Source organism: Pimephales promelas, chromosome 2 (assembly GCF_988280905.1).
Source record: "Pimephales promelas chromosome 2, fPimPro1.hap1.1, whole genome shotgun sequence".
Taxonomy (NCBI): Eukaryota; Metazoa; Chordata; class Actinopteri; order Cypriniformes; family Leuciscidae; genus Pimephales; species Pimephales promelas.
The window spans coordinates 43423518-43443632 of record NC_142770.1 but is presented as its reverse complement, the minus strand read 5'-3'; the positions used below and the strand labels follow the sequence as shown (position 1 = coordinate 43443632).

Genomic DNA, 20115 nt, shown 5'->3' with positions numbered 1-20115 from the left:
TTACAAAACAATGTTTTAAAATCCGTTTTTAGTCAATTTATATCATTAAGACACGGCAGGAGTCTTTACCTTTACACGCTATTTAGTAAATTGCTACGTTTTTATATAAAACATCTGTTTCGCTCTTTTCACAATTACGCGTTTTAAAAGTATTAAAATATTGTATAAAGTTAAAATACATGTGTCTTTAGCGTTCATGCATCTGGGGGCATTAAATCGTGTTTTTAAAAACATCTAAAAGCGTATGTATTAAACTTATATCAAGTAAATAGTTATGTTTTCTTAATAAAACATAAAACCGGTTGTTCTAGCTATATCAAACAAATAGACCTATTTCTATCATACATTTTAAAAAAGTATTACTTTTCACATAACATGTATAATGTTTAAATCTATTAACCCATTTATAGATACAGTGCAAGCCTTTAACGTTACATCCAATGCATTTTTAAAATAAGACGGGTGTTTTAGAGTCTTCAATAACAAAAAAATAAAAGTATTTGAGCAAAAGTTTTACAATTACATGCCGTTTAAAAGTATTAAAATACACGTCTCTTTACTGTTTTATACATCTGTAAATGTTAAAACCTTTAAAACAGTTTAAAAATTTATTCATATGTGAAAAAAGTCAAAAGACCGGTCATTTTACAGAAAAAGTCAAACAAGTTTTTCATTGCAGACTTACGTTTTATCCTGTTTTAAAAAATCCAACAGCAATGATTTATCCAAAACTTTAGAGATATTCCAAAAGTCCTCCGATTCAAACTTGTGTAAATGTAATCCCGGGAGCCCCGCGAAACACGTCCATTCATCTTGACCGGGAGAAACCATACTGACTGTTTGCATCTGTGCATGGAACCACACGCAGACTCCTCCCACGACACTCCCACATCACGTGACCCCAGTGCACGCGGTATCCATACGTACAGCACGTCCACCCCCAACGTCATACGGCGGACTGTTTTAAAAAACGTCCGTTCAGGACGGAGCATGAAACTTAAATGAGAGAATTAACGCCTTGCAATGAGGCGCGCTAACCACGCCTCCTCACACGCCCCGTAGAAGACGCACGTGCGGCGGATTGGTCCACGCTCTATTCACGCCCCTGAACGCACAACACATTGGTCCTCGCTTCATAGAGGCGCAGGTAAACTCCTCCCATACTCTGACAGACGCTGTTTTAAAAAGCCAGAAACACAATACTCACTTTTTGTGGTTTAACTGAAAAAACTTATTCGCCTATAATGGCTACTGCACCCGAACCCAAGACTCCTGAAAGAAACATTGATGAGGCTATGGCGGATCTGACTCTAGCGCCTAGGAAAAAACGAGGACCATCATTAACGAAGTTTCTTCACGAGCCATTGGGCCGTGTGGAATATTCATTTCAGCTATCAGATGGACGTGCATGCATTTACAATTTCGACAAACATAACCGTGAAGTCCGTCTGAGTAATGTGGACGGGGACGAACGGTTTACAACGAATATGACAGAAGACCCTGATTTATTGTTTACCGAGAGAGACTGGATTTTATTTTATACGAAAGTGTGGAGGGACTTGCAAGATGGTGGAAGTGAGCCGCTATTTATAGCGGAATGGTCGGGTCTGAGTTTTGGGACAAGATACAGGTTGCTTGCGGACCACATCAATAAGTATGACGAGGACTACATTTACATTCTATCCAGTGATTTCGGAAAGGATGGGGATGGATGCTCGTGGCCTATCAAAGAGAGCGAACATCTACGATTTTATGATTTAAAATTCATCTTTCAATGGAAAGATATCGCGAATTTGAATGGTATTTTTTCTGAAATACACAAACTTTTCCAATGGTGCGACGCTTTTGACAGATACGAGGGTATTAAAGTGAAGTTGTTTCACCCGGAATGGTGTACACCCACTAGGAGGGGCGTGCATATAGCACCACCCACGCTCTACAAATAATAATGCCTTCGGATTCCGCCAGTCCAGCTCATACTCGCACTATGTCTCAAGAGGATATCATCTCACCATTCTCCCCTCCCGGATCTGTTGATGGTTACCCGTCAAACGGGTTATCACGGGGTTTGGGATCACCGGATGTAGCGAGTGGATGCACACAAAGAAACATCGACTGGCTGAATAAATTTTGTACGGATTTTGGATTTCACAATCTGGCATTCCTCACAAGTTACGGAGCAGGTGCATTCGGGCCGGTTCCACCCCCTTTAACCTGCGTGAGCGGTGACGCGTCAGCGGGGAAACCGGATGTGTGTATAGGGGTTGTGGGACTCAGGATTATTAAGGCAGTCGTTACCATCATACTGGAATATCTGATCGATAAGCAAATGAAGAAGGATTGCGCCGGATGTACCGTAGACCATCCGTCCCAAACAAGACATTCGTGTCTGTTTGAGCCTACACCATATTATTTTTACAATTGTTTTGACGAAATCAGTCTGAAACTCCTCAAACCTGAGCTGAAAACTATCTTAGCTCAGGCTTTGAATCTGTACGGGGCTACCCCACACCTGCAAAGAATCCAGGGAGCTGTGGAGACTATTTTGTTTGAGCTCAAAGATGAGATGTACATTGTGGAGCATCTGGCGTCTATCAGACAGAAACTCGTCGATGAAATCTACGAGGAAAATATCTACACGGCTGTCGAGAAGTGGAAACTCATCGATGATGAAACCTCGGTTTGAAGATGGAAACTGCTGCACCTCCTGGATTGCCAAACATTTCTTTTAAAATCATATGTAAAACTAAAAAGTGTGTTTTTTTAAAACCTCTATGTTTTTATTTTATTCCTTGTGTTTTTAATTAACTGAAATAAAAAGTATGTATGAATAAAATAAATGTTTTTGTAAAACCTCTATGCTTTTATTTTATTCCTTGTGTTTTTAATTAACTGAAATAAAAAAGTATGTATGAATACGAAAATAAATGACTAAAAATTGTTTTTGTAAAACCTCTATATGCTTTTATTTTATTCCTTGTGTTTTTTAATTAACTGAAATAAAAAAAGTATGTATGAATACGAAAATAAATGAATAAAAAAATGTTTTTGTAAAACCTCTATGCTTTTATTTTATTCCTTGTGTTTTTAATTAACTGAAATAAAAAAAGTATGTATGAATACGAAAATAAATAAAAATGTTTTTGTAAAACCTCTATGCTTTTTATTGTATTCCTTGTGTTTTTAATTAACTGAAATAAAAAAGTATGTATAGATACGAAAAATAAATTAAAAAAAAAAAACCTCTATGGTTTTATTTCTTGTGTTTTTAATTAACTGAAATAAAAAGTATACAATCTAAGACTGATATTCTTGAAATAAAAAAATATATTTATCGTGTATGTTTGTAAAAAAAAATAAATAAAAAACCCTCAACAAAGTTTTAACATGATTCATTCATTCTTCTCTGAAAAATCACTGTATCGACATGAAAAAAAAACTATGGCCCCACGAACTCTGGTGCACACAGATGGTAAAAAGAGGGGGGCTAAAAACACATCACACAGCAGCAGCGTGTGGTAAGATTAGCTGATAAAGTGAAAGGCTGGTCAGTCAATAAAATATAAGCGGGGTCGTGTATGGGGGAAGATCAATAGTTTTCAAACAGACTTAGTTGATATGGGGTTTTTTGGAAATATAACTATGGTATTAAAATACATTATTACGGTTATTGATGTGTTCAGCAAATACATATGGTCCAGACCTATGGAAAACGGGGGTTTGTTGTGGTTAAAACGTTCACGTCTATTCTGAGTGAGGCGTCATATCATTGCAAAGTTTCAAACAGATAACGGTACAGAGTTTCTTCAATAAAGGTTTTCAACAGTAAAAATAAAATAAAAACATCACCTTGCAATAATCACTGATTTAAAAAAGTGAATATGGTCGAAATATTTAATACAGCTTTAAAAGGACGTAGGTAGTCTGTGTTTTTATTAAGAGGAAAGCTGAGAGAGGGACTATCTGCATCCTGGTAAGTCTCAATAAACATCTATCTGTTGCTTATCAGGGTTTTTTAAATTATTAAATAATATGCTTTAAGACTTATTGTTCTGATAGATTTAGTGTGGAGAAAATGAATAGAGGATCTTTTACCTGGTTGGGTAATGAATCGTTCAATTTCTTTGAAGTGTTTTCAATGAATTTTATTACCAAAAGCATGTAACAGAACATCACATAAAAAGATGTATAAACATGTATAAATGTACACATAATCATCAAACTTCACAGAGTACATTTTTTGTCTGAATTATACATTAGACTCTTTACAAATAAGTCTTATGACATTGTGGACCACTCACAATTCCTGAAAAAGGATAGTACAGTCTATAGTCAAAACACTTGATTCAGGCATATTTCACAAAATATCCCTAATACCCATAGGGTAGTGTCCTATAATCTGGTAATATTATTCTTTTGTCATACACAATCTTTAACCTCTTCACAATAGTTCTGTTACGTAACGTAAAATGGGTCTTATCACGAGTGATGGTTGACGATTGTGGTTCCAGCCCTTTAAATTTTTTATTAGATGATAATGCTGCTCGTGGTTAAAGAGATGTACTGTTTTTGGATGAATTTCGTCAGTGTTTTTGTACACCTGCAATTTGCCGGAGCAGTCTCTGTAAAAAACAACGATTTTTAACTCTAAATATTTTTCAAAAATGGACAGATTTTGAAACCCTATTTTTTCATTAGGCGTAAAACCACATGCTGTGTGGATTTCCCTCGCGGGGTTTTGTAGGTCTGCATCAGTGTAAGACGGATTAATAAAATGAGCGAGGCAATAACTAAGACACATGTTGTTGGTGAAGTTAGTAGGACTGAATAAATGCATTTTGTTTTTCTCTACCGATTCGCTAATTGCAAGATCTGTAATTTTCCTCCGTCCTCCCCCCGTCCTACCCAGAGCTACACTGACCTGAAGCGATAGCGTCGAGTCTGTGCTCAGCTCTGTATTGCTTTGTGCCGCTTGTTCAATCTGTTCAATAAATATTTCGGGGTTATGGTTGTTTTCGGGGGTCAAAACAGCATTTATTGATGTGGGTAGGCTAGATCCTGTTAGGGCAATGTTAATGTAACCATCGTTGCCAGCAACCTGTTGCGATAAGCCCACAATCTCACTTAAAATATTGTGCAGACGATGATTAAAATCTGCCAAATCATTTGTATCTATTTCACGGAGATTCAACGTTCTGTTAATTTCTACCCCATTGAAACGCGGTCTCGGTATTATTACAAAGTCACCCACACTACCACCCTCAGATATTAGTGTGTCTATTTCCTCCCGACTCAACTCCCCATCCCTTCCCCCATTCTGTATGATTTCATCATCATCATTATTATCATTATTATCATTATCTTCGTCTAACCATGTTTGTTGTTCGACGATAAGATTTTGCAATCTTTCCCTAACTGAAAGTCCTGTAGTGTCTAACGCGTTTAATTGTTCACTTATTAGCCGTTGTAAAAGTTCGCTATTTCCATCACCTCTCGACATGATACCTTCGTCAGGGTCGATATTAGGAATGTGGTGATGATGATTCGAAACCTCCATATCGGAGTGGATGGTTTCATCATCATCCATATCTAGCCAGGATCGCTGTTCGGCAATAAGATTTTGCAATCTCTCCCGAGGCGGTAACCCCGTAGTATCAATCCCCGTTACCTGCTCACGTATTAAGCTCTGTAATTGATCGTTAATACTTTGACGCCTCGAGTTGAGGCGGTCGTCTTCATCAGAGTCGTTATCCGAACGTGTTTTTTTAGAAAGCATTTTTGTAAAAGTGGTTTATTTAAAAATAGTGTATGACAAAAAAAAAAAAAAAACATACAATATACATAAAACTAATGTCTACAGATATGAAAAAACGTAACAGGCATACAAACTCAAAACATCATGTTAATACAATTACAGACTTTGTGTAAAATAAACAAGTTAAAAACAAAAGCTTAAAACTTTAATAAAAAATAAAAATAAAAAAATAAAAACAAGCATTGAAAAAATGAGCGGTCATCATCTCCTCCTTAGGGTCTCGGGTAAATCTCTCAAAATACGTTGAATGATATTCAAGCGTTCAGAAATTAGCGTTACTGCTAGGGTGAGTATTTGCTGATCTCCTCTTACCTGATCAACAACTCCCCACAGACGCCTGTTCTCAGTCTGTGTTTGTTCGTGACAGTTTCCAAAAAACTCTACGGTGTTGGATAATTGTCCGGCGTGTTGATTTTGGAGTTCGATAATCCTGCGCTGAAGAGCAACTACTGGCGCTTGTGATTCGACGAGCAGGTCCTCTGTTTCTTGGTAGGTTAAGGGTCGTGAAGCGACATCTAAAACCCTTAGAAAATTCCGGTTGGCACTGCGAAATGTGTCATAACTCAGTCTGTGAAAATCTTGAGGGGTGAATAAAGGTCTGAACGGATCGTGGGTATCTTCATCGGAGTGTGTACTGGGTGATGAGTCTTGAGATCCGACGGCATCCAGCACATCTGCCTGGGATTCTAAAAATATCTCCAAGTCTCTTTCGGGATAATCTGGTTCTAAAATAATAATAATAATGTTTATTATAATAGCAATTTATGTATTATTTATATGATATAGACTGTATAGTATCTCACCGCTATCTTCCGAAGAGGATGCGTTAGGGGTGACCTCACAGTCTCTCGAGGCAGAAAGTCGTTTCTTGTAAGAGCCTGCTGTACACTCCGTTTCTTCGTACTTCGTATTGGAGGTGCGCTCATCGGTCGGATTTTCCTCTGGGGATAAATGACATTTTTTATTAATTTAAATAACAATATATAAAAATATATTATATTAAACTAAAATATGTTATATTAAAAATGATCATGTATGTATAGGGTATTGCTTTACTCACCGCTATCAGGGTATGCTAAACGCAGACCGTTGTCTGGAGCATATTCTCCATAAGTTTCACGAAGCCTTTTAATCCCCCCTACAGAGTTTTCCTCTGGGGATAAATGACATTTATTTTTATTAATTTAAATAACAATAGATTAAAATAAAATATATTAAACTAAAATATATTAAACTAAAATATGTTATATTAAAATTATCATATATGTATAGGGTATTGCCTTACTCACCACTGTCAGGGTATGCTAAGCGCAGACCCTTGTTGGAGTCGTATTCGCCATAAGTTTCACGAAGCCTCTTAATCCCCCCTACAGAGTTTTCCTCTGGGGATAAATGACATTTATTTTTATTAATTTAAATAACAATAGATTAAAATAAAATATATTAAACTAAAATATATTAAACTAAAATATGTTATATTAAAATTATCATATAGGGTATTGCTTTACTCACCATTGTCAGGGTATGCTAAGCGCAGATCATTGTTGGAGTCGTATTCACCATAAGTTTCACGAAGCCTCTTAACACCTTTCCCCGAAGAAGGCCTCCGGAGTTGTTTGCGACTTGGCTCCGTTGCAGATGCGTTCGTTCTGGTGTCCGGAGAAGTGTCTGAGTGCTCACTGTCCGCCCCTAGAGTACTCCAGGGTGTGACGTCCTCATAACCGTGTATCGGGTTGTCCAATGATGCACATACTGTTTCTTCTGACGATTGCATAGGTCGTTGTGTTACAGAGGTCTGTAACGCGGGGGATTCGAATGTGTTTTCTGCACTGTTTTGTAAAATTTCATCAAGCGGACAACCGTCTGATATCGCTTCATCATCTAAAACACATGCAAACAAATATATCACATACCCTTTTAATATTTTCATTACAGATATAAAATGGAAAATCATAAAAGACAAAGAAATAGGCTACTCACAAAGAGAATCCAGAACTTCTGCCAAATCAGCATCAAAATATAGATCCGGGAGTACATCCTCTATACATGATGATAAAAATATTTATATAAGTATATATACAAATAGTTTATAATAGTTTTGTTGCTAAATATTAAATCATCAACATACCGTATTGGTTTTCAGCCATTTTCCTTAGAGACTCGAGACGTGGTGCAATATGGTTAGAGTGAAAGCGCCGAATGAAAGAACTTGTCATGTTTTTAAACATCCCGACTTTTCCCGCCATCTCATCCTTTTTCAAAGGATATCTTTCAACTCCTCATGTGGTAGGGGGGCTTGTGATATTTTATTTTACGACTTACGAAAGATGTGGGGGAAACCCTCCAGGACTCATCAGATAACACCTCTAATAAAATAATTCGTACACTACAAACGGAAAAACAGGTATTGGGACTCCGTGTGGACGTGGCATGGGGTCGGGGCCAAGGGGTCAGTGTGTGTGTGTGTGTGTGTGTGTGTGTGTGTGTGTGTGTGTGTGTGTGTGTCACCAAAGTGTAGGCAGTGCGTTTATCTGGAAAAGACTTCCCTGCACCCCTTAGAACTCTAATTAATCCATAACAATGTACTCTGCTTTTGTTTTAACCAGTTGGATTATTCAAAGTTTTTGATTCCGAATGAAATCGACATGTAATGTAGAATCAAATAAAGTAGGCTATATAAAAACTATGTGAGACCTCAGGTCTGACTGTAATGGCATGTTTAAAACACTGAGGTAAACATTTTAAAATATAACTTTTAACATAAAATATACCACAGGCAAACTAAGAATAGGTATATTTGTTTGATATAAAACAATCGGTTTTATATGCCACAAAAGCGAGTATTTAGCTTTGGGGTTTTTTAAAACAGCCTCTGTCAGAGTATGGGACGAGTTTACGTGTGTCTCTATGAAGTGAGGACCAATGCTTCTTTATATAAATGGAGCAAATATGTTTTATATAAAACGGAGGAATTTACTAAATAGCGTGTAAAGGTAAAGACTCCTGCTGCGTCTTAATGATATAAATTGACTAAAAACGGATTTTAAACATTGTTTTGTAAACGTATGTCTTTTTAAAAAATAAATGGTTTAGAAAAACAGTTTTCTGTAATGAAAAACCCCTCTTGTTTGACTTTTTCTGTAAAATGGTCGATCTTTGACTTTTTAATGCAATTTTTAAACTGTTTTAACATAAAATATATGACCCCGTGCATTTTTTATGAAATACTAAAGAGGTATTTTAGAAAACTTTTTTAATAGAACATTAAAATATTTTACAACATTATTGTATTTGTTATAGTTTGTACAACTTCAAGTCTGTGTAAAAGATTTTTCCTTTTAATAAAATCACTATCTTTGTTTTATGTCGCCCTTAAAGTTTGAAAATGTATTGTTTTTCACCATCGTGGGGAAAATTTCCCCGTTCGCGTGATCACCCTGAAGTGGAGAGGGGTTGGTGACGCACATACGAATAGGTATATTTGTTTGATATAAAACAATCGGTTTTATATGCCGCAAAAACGAGTATTGAGCTTCTGGTTTTTTAAAACAACCTCTGTCAGAGTATGGGAGGAGTTTACCTGCGCCTCTATGAAGCGAGGACCAATGCTTCGTGAATGCGTCTTCTACGGGGCGTGAATAGAGCGTGGACCAATCCGCCGCACGTGCGTCTTCTACGGGGCGTGTGAGGAGGCGTGGTTAGCGCGCCTCATTGCAAGGCGTTAATTCTCTCATTTAAGTTTCATGCTCCGTCCTGAACGAGAAGCCTCTCGCTGCATCCTGCGGTGGACATCCAACCCGGCCCCATCCAAGTGTGACGTCAGAAGCTACCACGCCCATGCCCAAATTGGACACATTCTCGTTAACATTTAAAAACAGGAAGAACTATCAAGAAGAGAAGACTAGAAGACGAAGGTAACTGCGAAACAAAATGCACAAAACACACTTGCGGTTTTAGTATAAACACTGTTTAACATAATACGAATGAGCTGTATGAGAATGAGATGTTACCTGTTGTAAGTTGCTCTTATCACTTTATTAGTAGTTTGTAATGTGTGGGGCTGATCACTTGACTAGCATGCCTGCTCCGCAATTAGCGCGAAAGCCCGCGATATGTAATAAATTGTCAAAATATCGACGTAATTCGAATCAATAAGGTTTGATGTTGTTTTAGAGCTATGAATTATCTTCAACTTTCATATTGGTCATTTAACTCCCCTGTGATGTCTCTTGGTGTATTTAGTATCAGTAGCCTATACTCTCAACTGAAACTTTTGTTATGTCTACTATACTATTATTATTATTTCACCAATTTCATGTTGTTATTTGGATTAAGGGTAAATATAAAAATATATTATTTTAGTGTTTATGTGTGACGTTACATCCTGTAAATCTTATTCTGCTTGAAAAAGAATATGAGATATATTATTGTACATTTATATTTACTTTTTCCATAGGCAATCATAAATGCCCTGGCTGTCTCCTGGCTGTGATATCTCCTCACAGGAGGCTGAGCACGTCTTCCTTTCTGGTCTGGATTATCATTGCAGGTCAGAGTAGATTATTCATTATTTTTGCACAATGCCCAGTGCACCCTTTTGTTACTGATAATTCTGTTACAGTAACACAACTGTGACTGTTCTCTGATAACTATTTCAGTGAAGTGGAAGATTTTAACTGACAAATTGACAAATAATTGAGGAAAGAAAGGAGACCATTCAATTGTTGGCTGTTACTTTTACATTTACACATTTGGAGTTTGGAATTACGTCAGTAACATGAATATTCAATTTGACTTTCTCTCTCTACAACTCCAACATTTCATAACTGTTTAGTGTTAAATCAGAAATATATATTTCATTTGAACATGTTAAACTCATTTGTATTTCTCTCTCTCTCAGAGTTGAAGCCATTCCTGCAGCAACTGGTGGAAAACGGGGGATCTTTTTGGTGCTTTTGTTCTAGCATAAATAATTTTGTTCTTTCGTATAATATGAATAAACACATATGTATATATAAATAAATTCATGCTTGAATCATTCTCGAGTTTTGCCTTCTGATATTCTGGCCATATCATTTAGTGACTGCATGTGCTGATTCCATCGTTATTTTATCTGATAATGAGCAAATTAGTTAAACTTAAGTAGGTTAATCAATATACAGCATAATTCAAGAAACTAGGGCTCACACCACTTTTCAGTTGAATAAGATTGATATACATTTTTAATTTGTTTTGTATGAATTTACATTTTTGTAAATGTCTCTGATGCATTTTGAATAAAAAAACACATTTTATAAAAATACTCCTGAGATTAAATGTCTTTCGAACTATGTACATACAAACTAAAACAAGGGTCCTAAAGCTGCAGCCTCCGATTGTGTAGGGATTTGCTCTGAACAACTGACATTGGTAATTTTAACAAAAAGTTATCACACTTGCATAAATGGGTCATTTTTTAACCATATGTGTAAACTTGATGTATTAACACAAAATATTACATTAAAAAAATCATTTGTGACCAAGATATTTTGAACTATGATGATATTTTGAAATGTTAAACTCATAAAACCTGTACAGAAGAGGAAGCGAGAGATTAACTGTTTTTTTGTGTATTAGAATATTGTGCAAAAGTTAATTTATTTCGGTAATTCAACATAGCTATATGCCGTAATCATCAAATTTATAACACATAAAGGCATGAAATATCTCACTTTGCTTATAATGACTAATGAGTATATTATATATTAGTATATGATTTAAGGTTTACATAAATTCCATTATGCCATTTCAAAGTAATTTGCTATAACAGGCATTAACAGGTGAATTCTTAATTTGTAAAAATGCAATATTTCTATAACCACATAGAAAGAAATGTTTAAAAACGTTTTTTTTAATTATTTTTTAGAAGGGATAACTATAAGTGCAGTTTGGATCCCATATAATTAAGAAAGAGATAAAAACTCATTTTAGTTTAAATATAGATGCTCCCTTATATGTTTATTATAGCAAAACCATGATTATTGATTACCATTTGTAACAGAAATACAAGAGAAATACAAAAATATCGTTTTAAGGTACATTGTTTACTTGTCATTAACTTACAAAACCAGTGAGCAATGCAAACGTATTGTCTAATACAGCTGTTGAAGGAGTGCTTGTGATTTAGACGATTCCAAGCCTGCCAAAGCGTCACAATTTAACTGCACCAATAATCTGTAGTGCCACATCTCTACACAAATAACCTCATCTTTATTATAAATCAATAACTACTATGATAACAACCATAAACATATTCCGGCATGTGTACACGAATCACATCAAATTGAGTCACGTGCCGTCTTTGGACATGGGCGTGGCTTCTGACGTCACACTTGGATTTGGGCCGGGTTGGATATCCACCGCAGGATGCAGCGAGCTGTAGTTGGACGGTTGTGTAAAATAAATGGCAATACTGCCTCTCATAAATAACACGAAGACTTCACAAAGCAAGTCTTACAATTAACAGCCTACACGAACACCCGTTTGATCGATCTGCAACAGAAATGAAAATTAACACATATTTCCAAAAAAGAAATTAATATGTTCTTCAATAATATTGGCTTATACAATTCATTCTCATAAATAAGATGGTAAACTGAGCGAAATAATGTACAAAACTGATATTCTCGCCAATATGTCCATCTAACGGAGCAGATATAGCAATTAGATCGTCAGTCAGATAGATAGATAATTAGAGAGATATATAGATATATCGATAAATAGATGTATTATTTGTCTACTGGGGAAAGTAGTTTTCATCATAAAAATGTCTTCATCAGCTACGGGAATCATGGTATTCATGCATATGTCTTTAGTTTGTTTTATTTTTGATAAAATAACGTATGACGTGTCTCAACCATTCAGAAAGCTGCAAGAAATTACATTTGCGCTGAACTATTTCCCATTTAGATTATAAGTGACATCCGTAGCTTGTCAGATGCAGAATGAAATGGATGTAAATAAAATGCCCCATCACAATGCGTATAATGACGCACAATGGCTGATATTGAGCTTTTAGAAGATGTGGCGATTAAATGGAAGGATTCGAAGCATCATCTTGTAAAAAGGGCCACGAAATCGACCCAAATCGCGGAATTCGATTCGTGGGGAAGGTTTCAAGCGTGTTCCGTCTTTTCCGTGGCAAAGTGAAGTTAATTAAATGCAATACATTTAATCTTATGTATTAACTCGTTTCATCGGACTCCATAAAATGAAAAGGGTTTATCAATGATATCTGTGCATCATTTAATACGTTAATGCTTGACTATTCCTTTTAACTTTAATGAAAATAAAGTCAAAGTCTGTTAGAATAGCCAAATATAACAATTTATTATGTCAGGTAAATGTATCATTAGAATTCCACAAGATAATCAGAGCAAACCATCAAATGTTTTAGAACAAAGAACTTTACCCAACATAGGCTACATGAGCTGAGCCTTGAAGACACAACATCACGGGCTGATCTGAATACAGAAAGCAGCCCCGAACTCTTGTTGCATCTCCCTTTATAATCAGACCTCATTTCATATGTAAATCACCAGGATACAATGGACTGAATCCCCCCCACCAGTCTTACTGGGGGAATGAGAGCAATCCTTAAAGATTATCAGATTCACATTAAAACCATATTCTTGTGTGAGTTTTCAGTATCATTGACTGAGAGAGTGAAAGAGAGAAGATGCAGATAAGATGTGCAGAGAAAAGGGGGTAGGGTGTCAAATGTTAATTTGCAAGCAATGCCTTTTGTCTTTAGAGGCCACTGGTCAGATATTTTCTCTTTAACCAGTTTTCCAGTCTTACAGATTCCCTCCTTGACCCCAGTGGGTCAGATTCAGACACTTTAGGGGTCATAGACACAGTAAGACGTTTGTTGTAATCCTTGTTGTAATTCAACAATTGTCTCTTTGCAATGTTGGCATCTGTTGACGCTCAGAGGGCTTTGTTCACCTGCAGAACACCTGTTCTCATCAGGCATATGTAGCTTGAGTCCAGCAGGTGGATGAGGCGTTCAGGCTTTCTTCTGGAGATGTGAGAAAAGTTTGTATGGTCAATCTGGACCTTTTGACTTTCAGTTGGCGTGTCGTTCCTTCATGAAGACACTCACGTTTCCCTGGCACCTTCCCCATAACGATAATCTGTCCCTTCTCGACCAATCCTGTCACCTCCAGCGGTGCGGTTGTCTGGACAGACCTCAGTGGGTGAATGGGCTCTCTGTGAGACGTCTGAAAAGCATCTTAAATGTCTGCTTCGCGAATGAAACACATATGTACTTGAACTCATGAAGAAATGCATGGAAACGCATAATGCAACAAATCAAAATCATGTCATGTTCAATGTAAAATATCATGTTCTTTTCAGCAAGTGTGCTCATATTTTTCTCAGGGTATTGAATGGAAAGGATGTCTCATATTAAATATCCAATTCTTAAATATATTTTTCGGTCTGAATTATAAAAAGGAAATGCAGCAAAAGGTCAGTGTACTCAAAATAATCAAATAGATTCTCTGACAAGAAGTCATGTAATAAAAACAATCGACGTTTAATAAATGAATATGTATATAATAATCAGTGTTTGTTAAGGAATCTTCCAATGCAAGCCACTTATGCAAATCTAGGAAGTGACTTGAAACATTCTTAAATGTATTCAAGAATGGAGATTGTTCAGTCCTTGCAACAGGTGTGAGAGTGTGTGTTTGTGTGAGGGTATGAGTGCATGTGCGTGTGAGTGTGTGTTTGTTTGTCTGAGTGTGAGTTTGAGTGTTTGTGTGAGAGAAAGAGGGAGAAAGAGTGTGCATGTGTGTGTGTTGTTGTTGGCTAAGTCACAGTCAATGACAAGGTTGAATTGACAATTCTGTAATTGATTGAAGCGCTCATACTTCAGATCTATTTAGCTATGATGTTACTGTTATTAGTGGTATGTTGAGAAATCAGGGGCCCTCTGATTTTCCAACCACCCCAATAACAATCAGAAAGTTTAAACATTATGAAATCTAATGGCAAGTCTGCCACCGCTTTTTGATGCATTGCATTGATTTGTGACTGTAGCCATTAATATGTGTTTCCAGTGTTTTTCCATGAGTTTGCAGGGTGTGGTGAACTGCGTGTGCTATGTCATGGGATCAGCTTCCCATCTTTATGTGTGTGACGCTATCCGGATCTGTGAGTGTGAAGATGCACAATATATCTTTAGTGAAGTGACACTATTGGACTCTATGTCATTTTCATCTTCTTATGATGTGTGTTCAGTCTGGATAGATTTGATCTATTCCGGGTGATGATGCTGTGAGTGTGTAGTGTTGGAGGAGTGTGTTCAGTCAGTGTTCATGTCTAGGAGATGATGGTGGAGTTCTACTGTATAACAATTGTGTTGCAAATTTTAGTTCCAGTTCTAAACTGGGAGGCCATCTAATGTAGTGATGTGTTGTTGTGGGATGTAAAGGCCTCTTGAATTGTCTTTTTACCCATCTCCCGAATCTCAGGTTATGTTCTAACAATCGTGAAGATCGGCTGTCCCGGCGTCCGTCCTCCGAGGAATTGTAGAAGTTAACCTGACAGAAGCAAATGCAGAGAGAACCAGTTCATTTTGATGTTTTCAACAGTTTCAAATTCAGACATGTGGACACTTTCGTTTGCTTGCTCCATTATCATGTCCATAGCAATTTTAATTCCAGCTGTCACATGAAACCGAGTTTCATTGACCAGGTCTGAATTATTGCTGTTGTTGCTTCAGTGTGCGACACTTAAACACTGCTCTTGCAGTTAGCCTTCACAGTCTGCTGTGTCCCAGCATTAGAGATCCCAGTCTTCGGATTTTAAACTTCAAGTTGCTTTCATTACAGCCAGATCTGTGGGCATGAATTATTTCATGGTGTCATTCACACATTTGGTTAGTGGTGGTCTCTCATTACCTCAGATGTTTAGTTCACACCCTCCTTGTAAATTTTCTTCCTTGGTCAGTTGCAATTAACCTGTGCCACACCACACTTCACACTGCATGAAAAGTGGGATTTTCGTCAGTAAGCGGCACTGTAGATTGTCGTGGAAGTTCAGGTTTACGACTGCACACGGCAATTTACAGGTAACACTCAAAACTGCTGTGAATTGCCGGAAATTGACGTGGGCCTTGCTTGGCAGTTGTCCCCCCATTGTCCCCCCTTCTCCTAAATTTAGAGGAGCTTTGAAAATGCTGTGAGCTATACACATGCAAATAAGGGTAGGGGAGTTTCACCCCAGGTAACATTTTTCTGAAAGGTATAACTTCATTCTAAGACAAGATCAGGCTCAGTATAACCTAATTGCTGTGTTTTTTTTTTGTTTTTTTTTTTTAACATTGCACATAATGCACAACAATTACAACAATAACATGACATCCAAAAAGATAACAATCAACAAATAATAATTTCACAATAAATAAGAAACAAATAAAAATAGGACAGAATTGAACAAATGAAATAAAAACAGGAAAGGGACTATCTCTATTGTGTATAATATTATGATTTAAGAGAAAGATAGAAACCAGTAATTTGTACTATTTAAAGAAAGAAAATTAGCTTCAATTAGCTTCAATATTCTTTAGCAAATACAATTGTATCACTACATTTTTATCGATACAATTGAGAGACAGAATATACTGAAAACTAAAAATTAGACCAAAAAAAAAAAAACTTCAAACAAGGTTTAGAATTATTCATTTTACTCTTATGAATATGAAATTTTCCTAATAAAATTATAAGATTCATCATAACATTTACGGAAGCAGTTTTCAAAATATATGATAACATCTTTGATGTTAATTCACAGTTATAAACAGATGTTTTTTGTTTTTGTTTTTTACTATTTTTTTTACTGGTTTATTTAATTTAAGTAACCTAATAAAGTTATTTATTTATGCATATATGTATTTTTACATTTCATGGTAGCCTATTTAGGTATATCCACCTTATTCCTAATTTAAAATGAACTAACAGCAGCAGAAAAGTCAAGGACAGCCGACGACAGCCTTTCAACCTGAGTCAAAAACCAGTGAACGTAACTCTGATTGGCTGAGGCAGCATATCGTCATAATCCAACCTGTAACGTCAGCCACTCTGATTGGCTGAGGCAACGTGCCAGGCATGTGGCGTGTTTTTTTAAGCAGAAAGTAACTACACAGATATTCAGCCTGCTTCGCCGTCATGATCGCTGGGGAACCCATCTTTTCCTCTAAATTGAAGGTAAGTTCGTCCAGCTTAGTGAATTCTATGTCCATGTCTACTTATAGTTTTTGGTAGTTTAGCGTTTTTGTCTTAAACTTCACAAATCGGCTGTGATTACTGCCGCGAATGTCCAAGGGTGTTAACCTAACGGAACAGTTTTTTGTTTTGCATTAGCTTGCTGCTCTTCATTCTTTTTTTGTTTCATTTCAATTTGAACAAATTTGGGACACTAAACTGTACGTTGGGTTGCACGTTGTTATCTGGCTGCAAGTTAGCTACCATTCTTTGATAGTAATCAAACTAACTCATTTACTCTGAATACCGTCAGAAATTATGAAAAAATAATAAGTGCCAGGGTCCTAAAACAAAGCGCGTAATGTGCTTGTATGCTCTAGTGTAGGCTATCCTTGTTTGTAAAATTGCATCACTTTGTGTGATGAGTGAAATCTTCAGATGTTTGTGATTTGTTTTGTCTCTCAGGGGCTGTTAGGAGTGAGGTGTCCTTCGCTGATGGGAGAAAAAACACCTAAATAAGGTAACGTTACGTGTTGTGATCTCATCCTCTTTTCTTTTGAACAGACCCCAGTCAAATAAAAAGTAAAACTAAACTAATTTGGATTAACGTCTGTGTTTATAGATGACTTTGAGCGTGAGACAGTGGTGAAAACGCCAAAGAGAACTGGAACATGGCATGTTATATTCAGTTATAAATGTTTGACCAAGTTTTTAAATATCTTATAAATCTGTTCAGTTTCATCATTTGATAATAACTTTTAAAACAAATTTTTTTGTGGTATAGATGCAGTGACTGAGACTGGGAGATGCAGTGACTGAAACCTGGTGGTAAGTGTTGATCTATTGGCAGTGGAGAAGAGACTTTTAATAGACACCTTCTCTCTTGTGAGCTAGCAAACTTTGTTATTCTAATTAGAGCATTGTAAACATCACCAAATGTGTTCGTTTATTTCAGTGTTCCAGAAAAAGGTCCTGAAACTACTGGTCGACATCCGCCATCGCCTGAAGGAAACCAGGTAGTGGATGCAGAAGAAACATATTTTTGCTTACAAATGTGGGGACTTGGGGCAGATTGCCTTTGCATACATCTAAATCATTTGTCTTTTTCAACTTTGCAGAAGGGGTCATGAAATTCGGTTCCACAGCCACTGAGGTGTATGTACATCAAGGTGAACCTCAAGCATGCGTCGCAAAGACTTAAATTCACTTCGCCCTGATGAGCCAAGCCTACAGGACTTAAATTAAGAGTTTTAAAGGGATAGTTCACTTTGAAATTATTTTTTGAAATGTTTTGGCTTACGTCAAGGGCATCAGTCAGTCATATAATGGAAGTCTATGGGGATCTCTTAAAAGAGCATGCACAGAGAAGTACAAATTAAACATGATTTAATGAATCATAACTGTAAGTACACGTTGATGGCTTAAGATACGAGACGAGCGGTTTGTGTGAGAAAATGAACAGTGTGTGTGTGTGTGTATATATATATATATATGATCTGCGCATGCGGTGGAAACCGCCAGAAGCGATCTTGCACTGGTACGTCACTCATTGTTTACACAGATTTCGGAAGTTTTACTGTGAAGATCTAAACATATTAAGATGTATTGCATTTTGTGTATATCTAAATATTAGAGTTGAGCCGGATACTCGGCTGAAACGAGTATCCGGTACGGATAAAGCACTTTTGTCGAGTACGAATATTATACGAGTAATTCGAGTCAATATCTGTGCTCGGATAAAAAAAAAAAAAAGTTATGTTGAGATTAAGGCTGAGCGATATATCAATATAAAGAATATATATATTTTTAAATGTGATATGTAATTAAACCATATTGCATATCGATATAGGCTATTCAGGTTTGCGCTGTGATCCTTGCTCCAAGCAAGCTGCTGCGTGCTGATCCAGAGCTCTCTGCACTGCTCCCCGCGCCCCAGCCACTCCTTTTCCACTTTGCGTGCTTGATTAAAGCATGTTATGTTATGAAATAAAGTCTTTCACCTCAGCAAAACGGACTTTCTGTCCTGTCACCCGTTATACTGTAACGTTAGACGTAACGCACACTCAATTGCACGCGCAAATGCGGTGGCGCGCGCTGGATCGCCTCTGTATATAAAGTGCAAAAGAAACTAGGCTATACGAGCATGCAACACCGTTACGTTGTAAATTACACGAAATAAAAGCAATGCAGTTATGATTTTCATTCTATTCACCAGAGCAGTTTCCATGTTTCATAAACAGTTCTTGTTAGTATTGTGTATTCACTATTCACCATAGTAACTGTCGTTTCTATATTAACCCCTTAATGCCCCTATTTTTCTTTGTGTTATTTTTTATATTTTTTTAAATGACTGTAATGGCTCATACCAACGTTGTATTAACAAAATAAATAAACCAATTAATAAATCACAATTACAATTCCAAGGGAATAATCTGCAATGAAGATTTTTGTCATAGCTAATCATGCAGCCCTAAGGTGAAGAAACCTGTTTATTATTTATTCATTTGGTTTGGCAAATGTTCAAGTTTCAATAAAACTACTTGTGACATGTCATATTTGGCTTTGACTGAACATTTGCTCTCACTTTGCAGAAAAAATATCGGGATATATTTTGAACATCGAAATTCAGCCTAAATATATCGGGATATGACTTTTGGCCCATATCACCCAGCCGTAGTTAAGATGAAAACTCTTGTTCATTACATTTTACTTTATAATTGCAGCCACTTGTGTTGTATTCATTGTTGCAAAACTTGTTTTGTAGTTCGTTTGTTATCATGATCAAAACTATTGATCTGAAGCTCAATGCTGATGCTGTCATGTAAATAGTTTTATTTCTTATCAGCAAAAAATATAGCAATTTCAGATCAACCCATATCAATTGCATGCTTAAAATAACATACCGGTTAAAGCCCCGCCCATTTCAAGACTACCCGACCCACTTCCGGGTTTAGGCCCCGCCCAGTCCGAGTACAGATACAGATACAGATAATTCATATGGTTAACAGATACAGATACAGATACAGATAATGCTGTACTCGCTCATCCCTA

The 20115-nt window shown here is 36.6% G+C and overlaps 2 protein-coding genes and 1 long non-coding RNA gene across 3 annotated transcripts in view; 2 read left to right on the top strand and 1 right to left on the bottom strand.

The window, feature by feature from the left end:
* The window catches only part of LOC120461325 (uncharacterized), a 274723-nt gene that overhangs the window by 7155 nt on the left and 247453 nt on the right, over window positions 1-20115 (top strand). The window lies entirely within an intron of this gene.
* Window positions 4526-9568, bottom strand: LOC120479430 (uncharacterized). Its single transcript, XM_089122626.1, has 6 exons — window positions 7796-9568; window positions 7328-7696; window positions 7105-7197; window positions 6876-6968; window positions 6619-6756; window positions 4526-6540 (listed from the first exon to the last, which is right to left on the bottom strand). The coding sequence occupies exons 2-6, from the start codon at window positions 7587-7589 to the stop codon at window positions 6017-6019; spliced, it is 1110 nt and encodes a 369-aa protein (XP_088978752.1). The 5' UTR covers window positions 7590-7696; window positions 7796-9568; the 3' UTR covers window positions 4526-6016.
* LOC148997553 (uncharacterized) lies at window positions 16889-18682 on the top strand. The gene is made up of 6 exons (XR_016147291.1): window positions 16889-17067; window positions 17530-17584; window positions 17687-17738; window positions 17849-17892; window positions 18020-18080; window positions 18183-18682. It is a non-coding gene; the product is annotated as an uncharacterized LOC148997553 (long non-coding RNA).

Excerpts from the sequence above, each read along its gene's own strand:
- LOC120479430 (XM_089122626.1), bottom strand. The coding sequence starts at position 7,589 with ATGCAATCGTCAGAAGAAACAGTATGTGCATCATTGGACAACCCGATA. Across the intron at positions 6,757-6,875 it reads TTTAGCATACCCTGATAGCG|AGGAAAATCCGACCGATGAG; the intron begins GTGAGTAAAGCA and ends ATTTATCCCCAG. Across the intron at positions 6,541-6,618 it reads ATCCTCTTCGGAAGATAGCG|AACCAGATTATCCCGAAAGA; the intron begins GTGAGATACTAT and ends TTATTATTTTAG.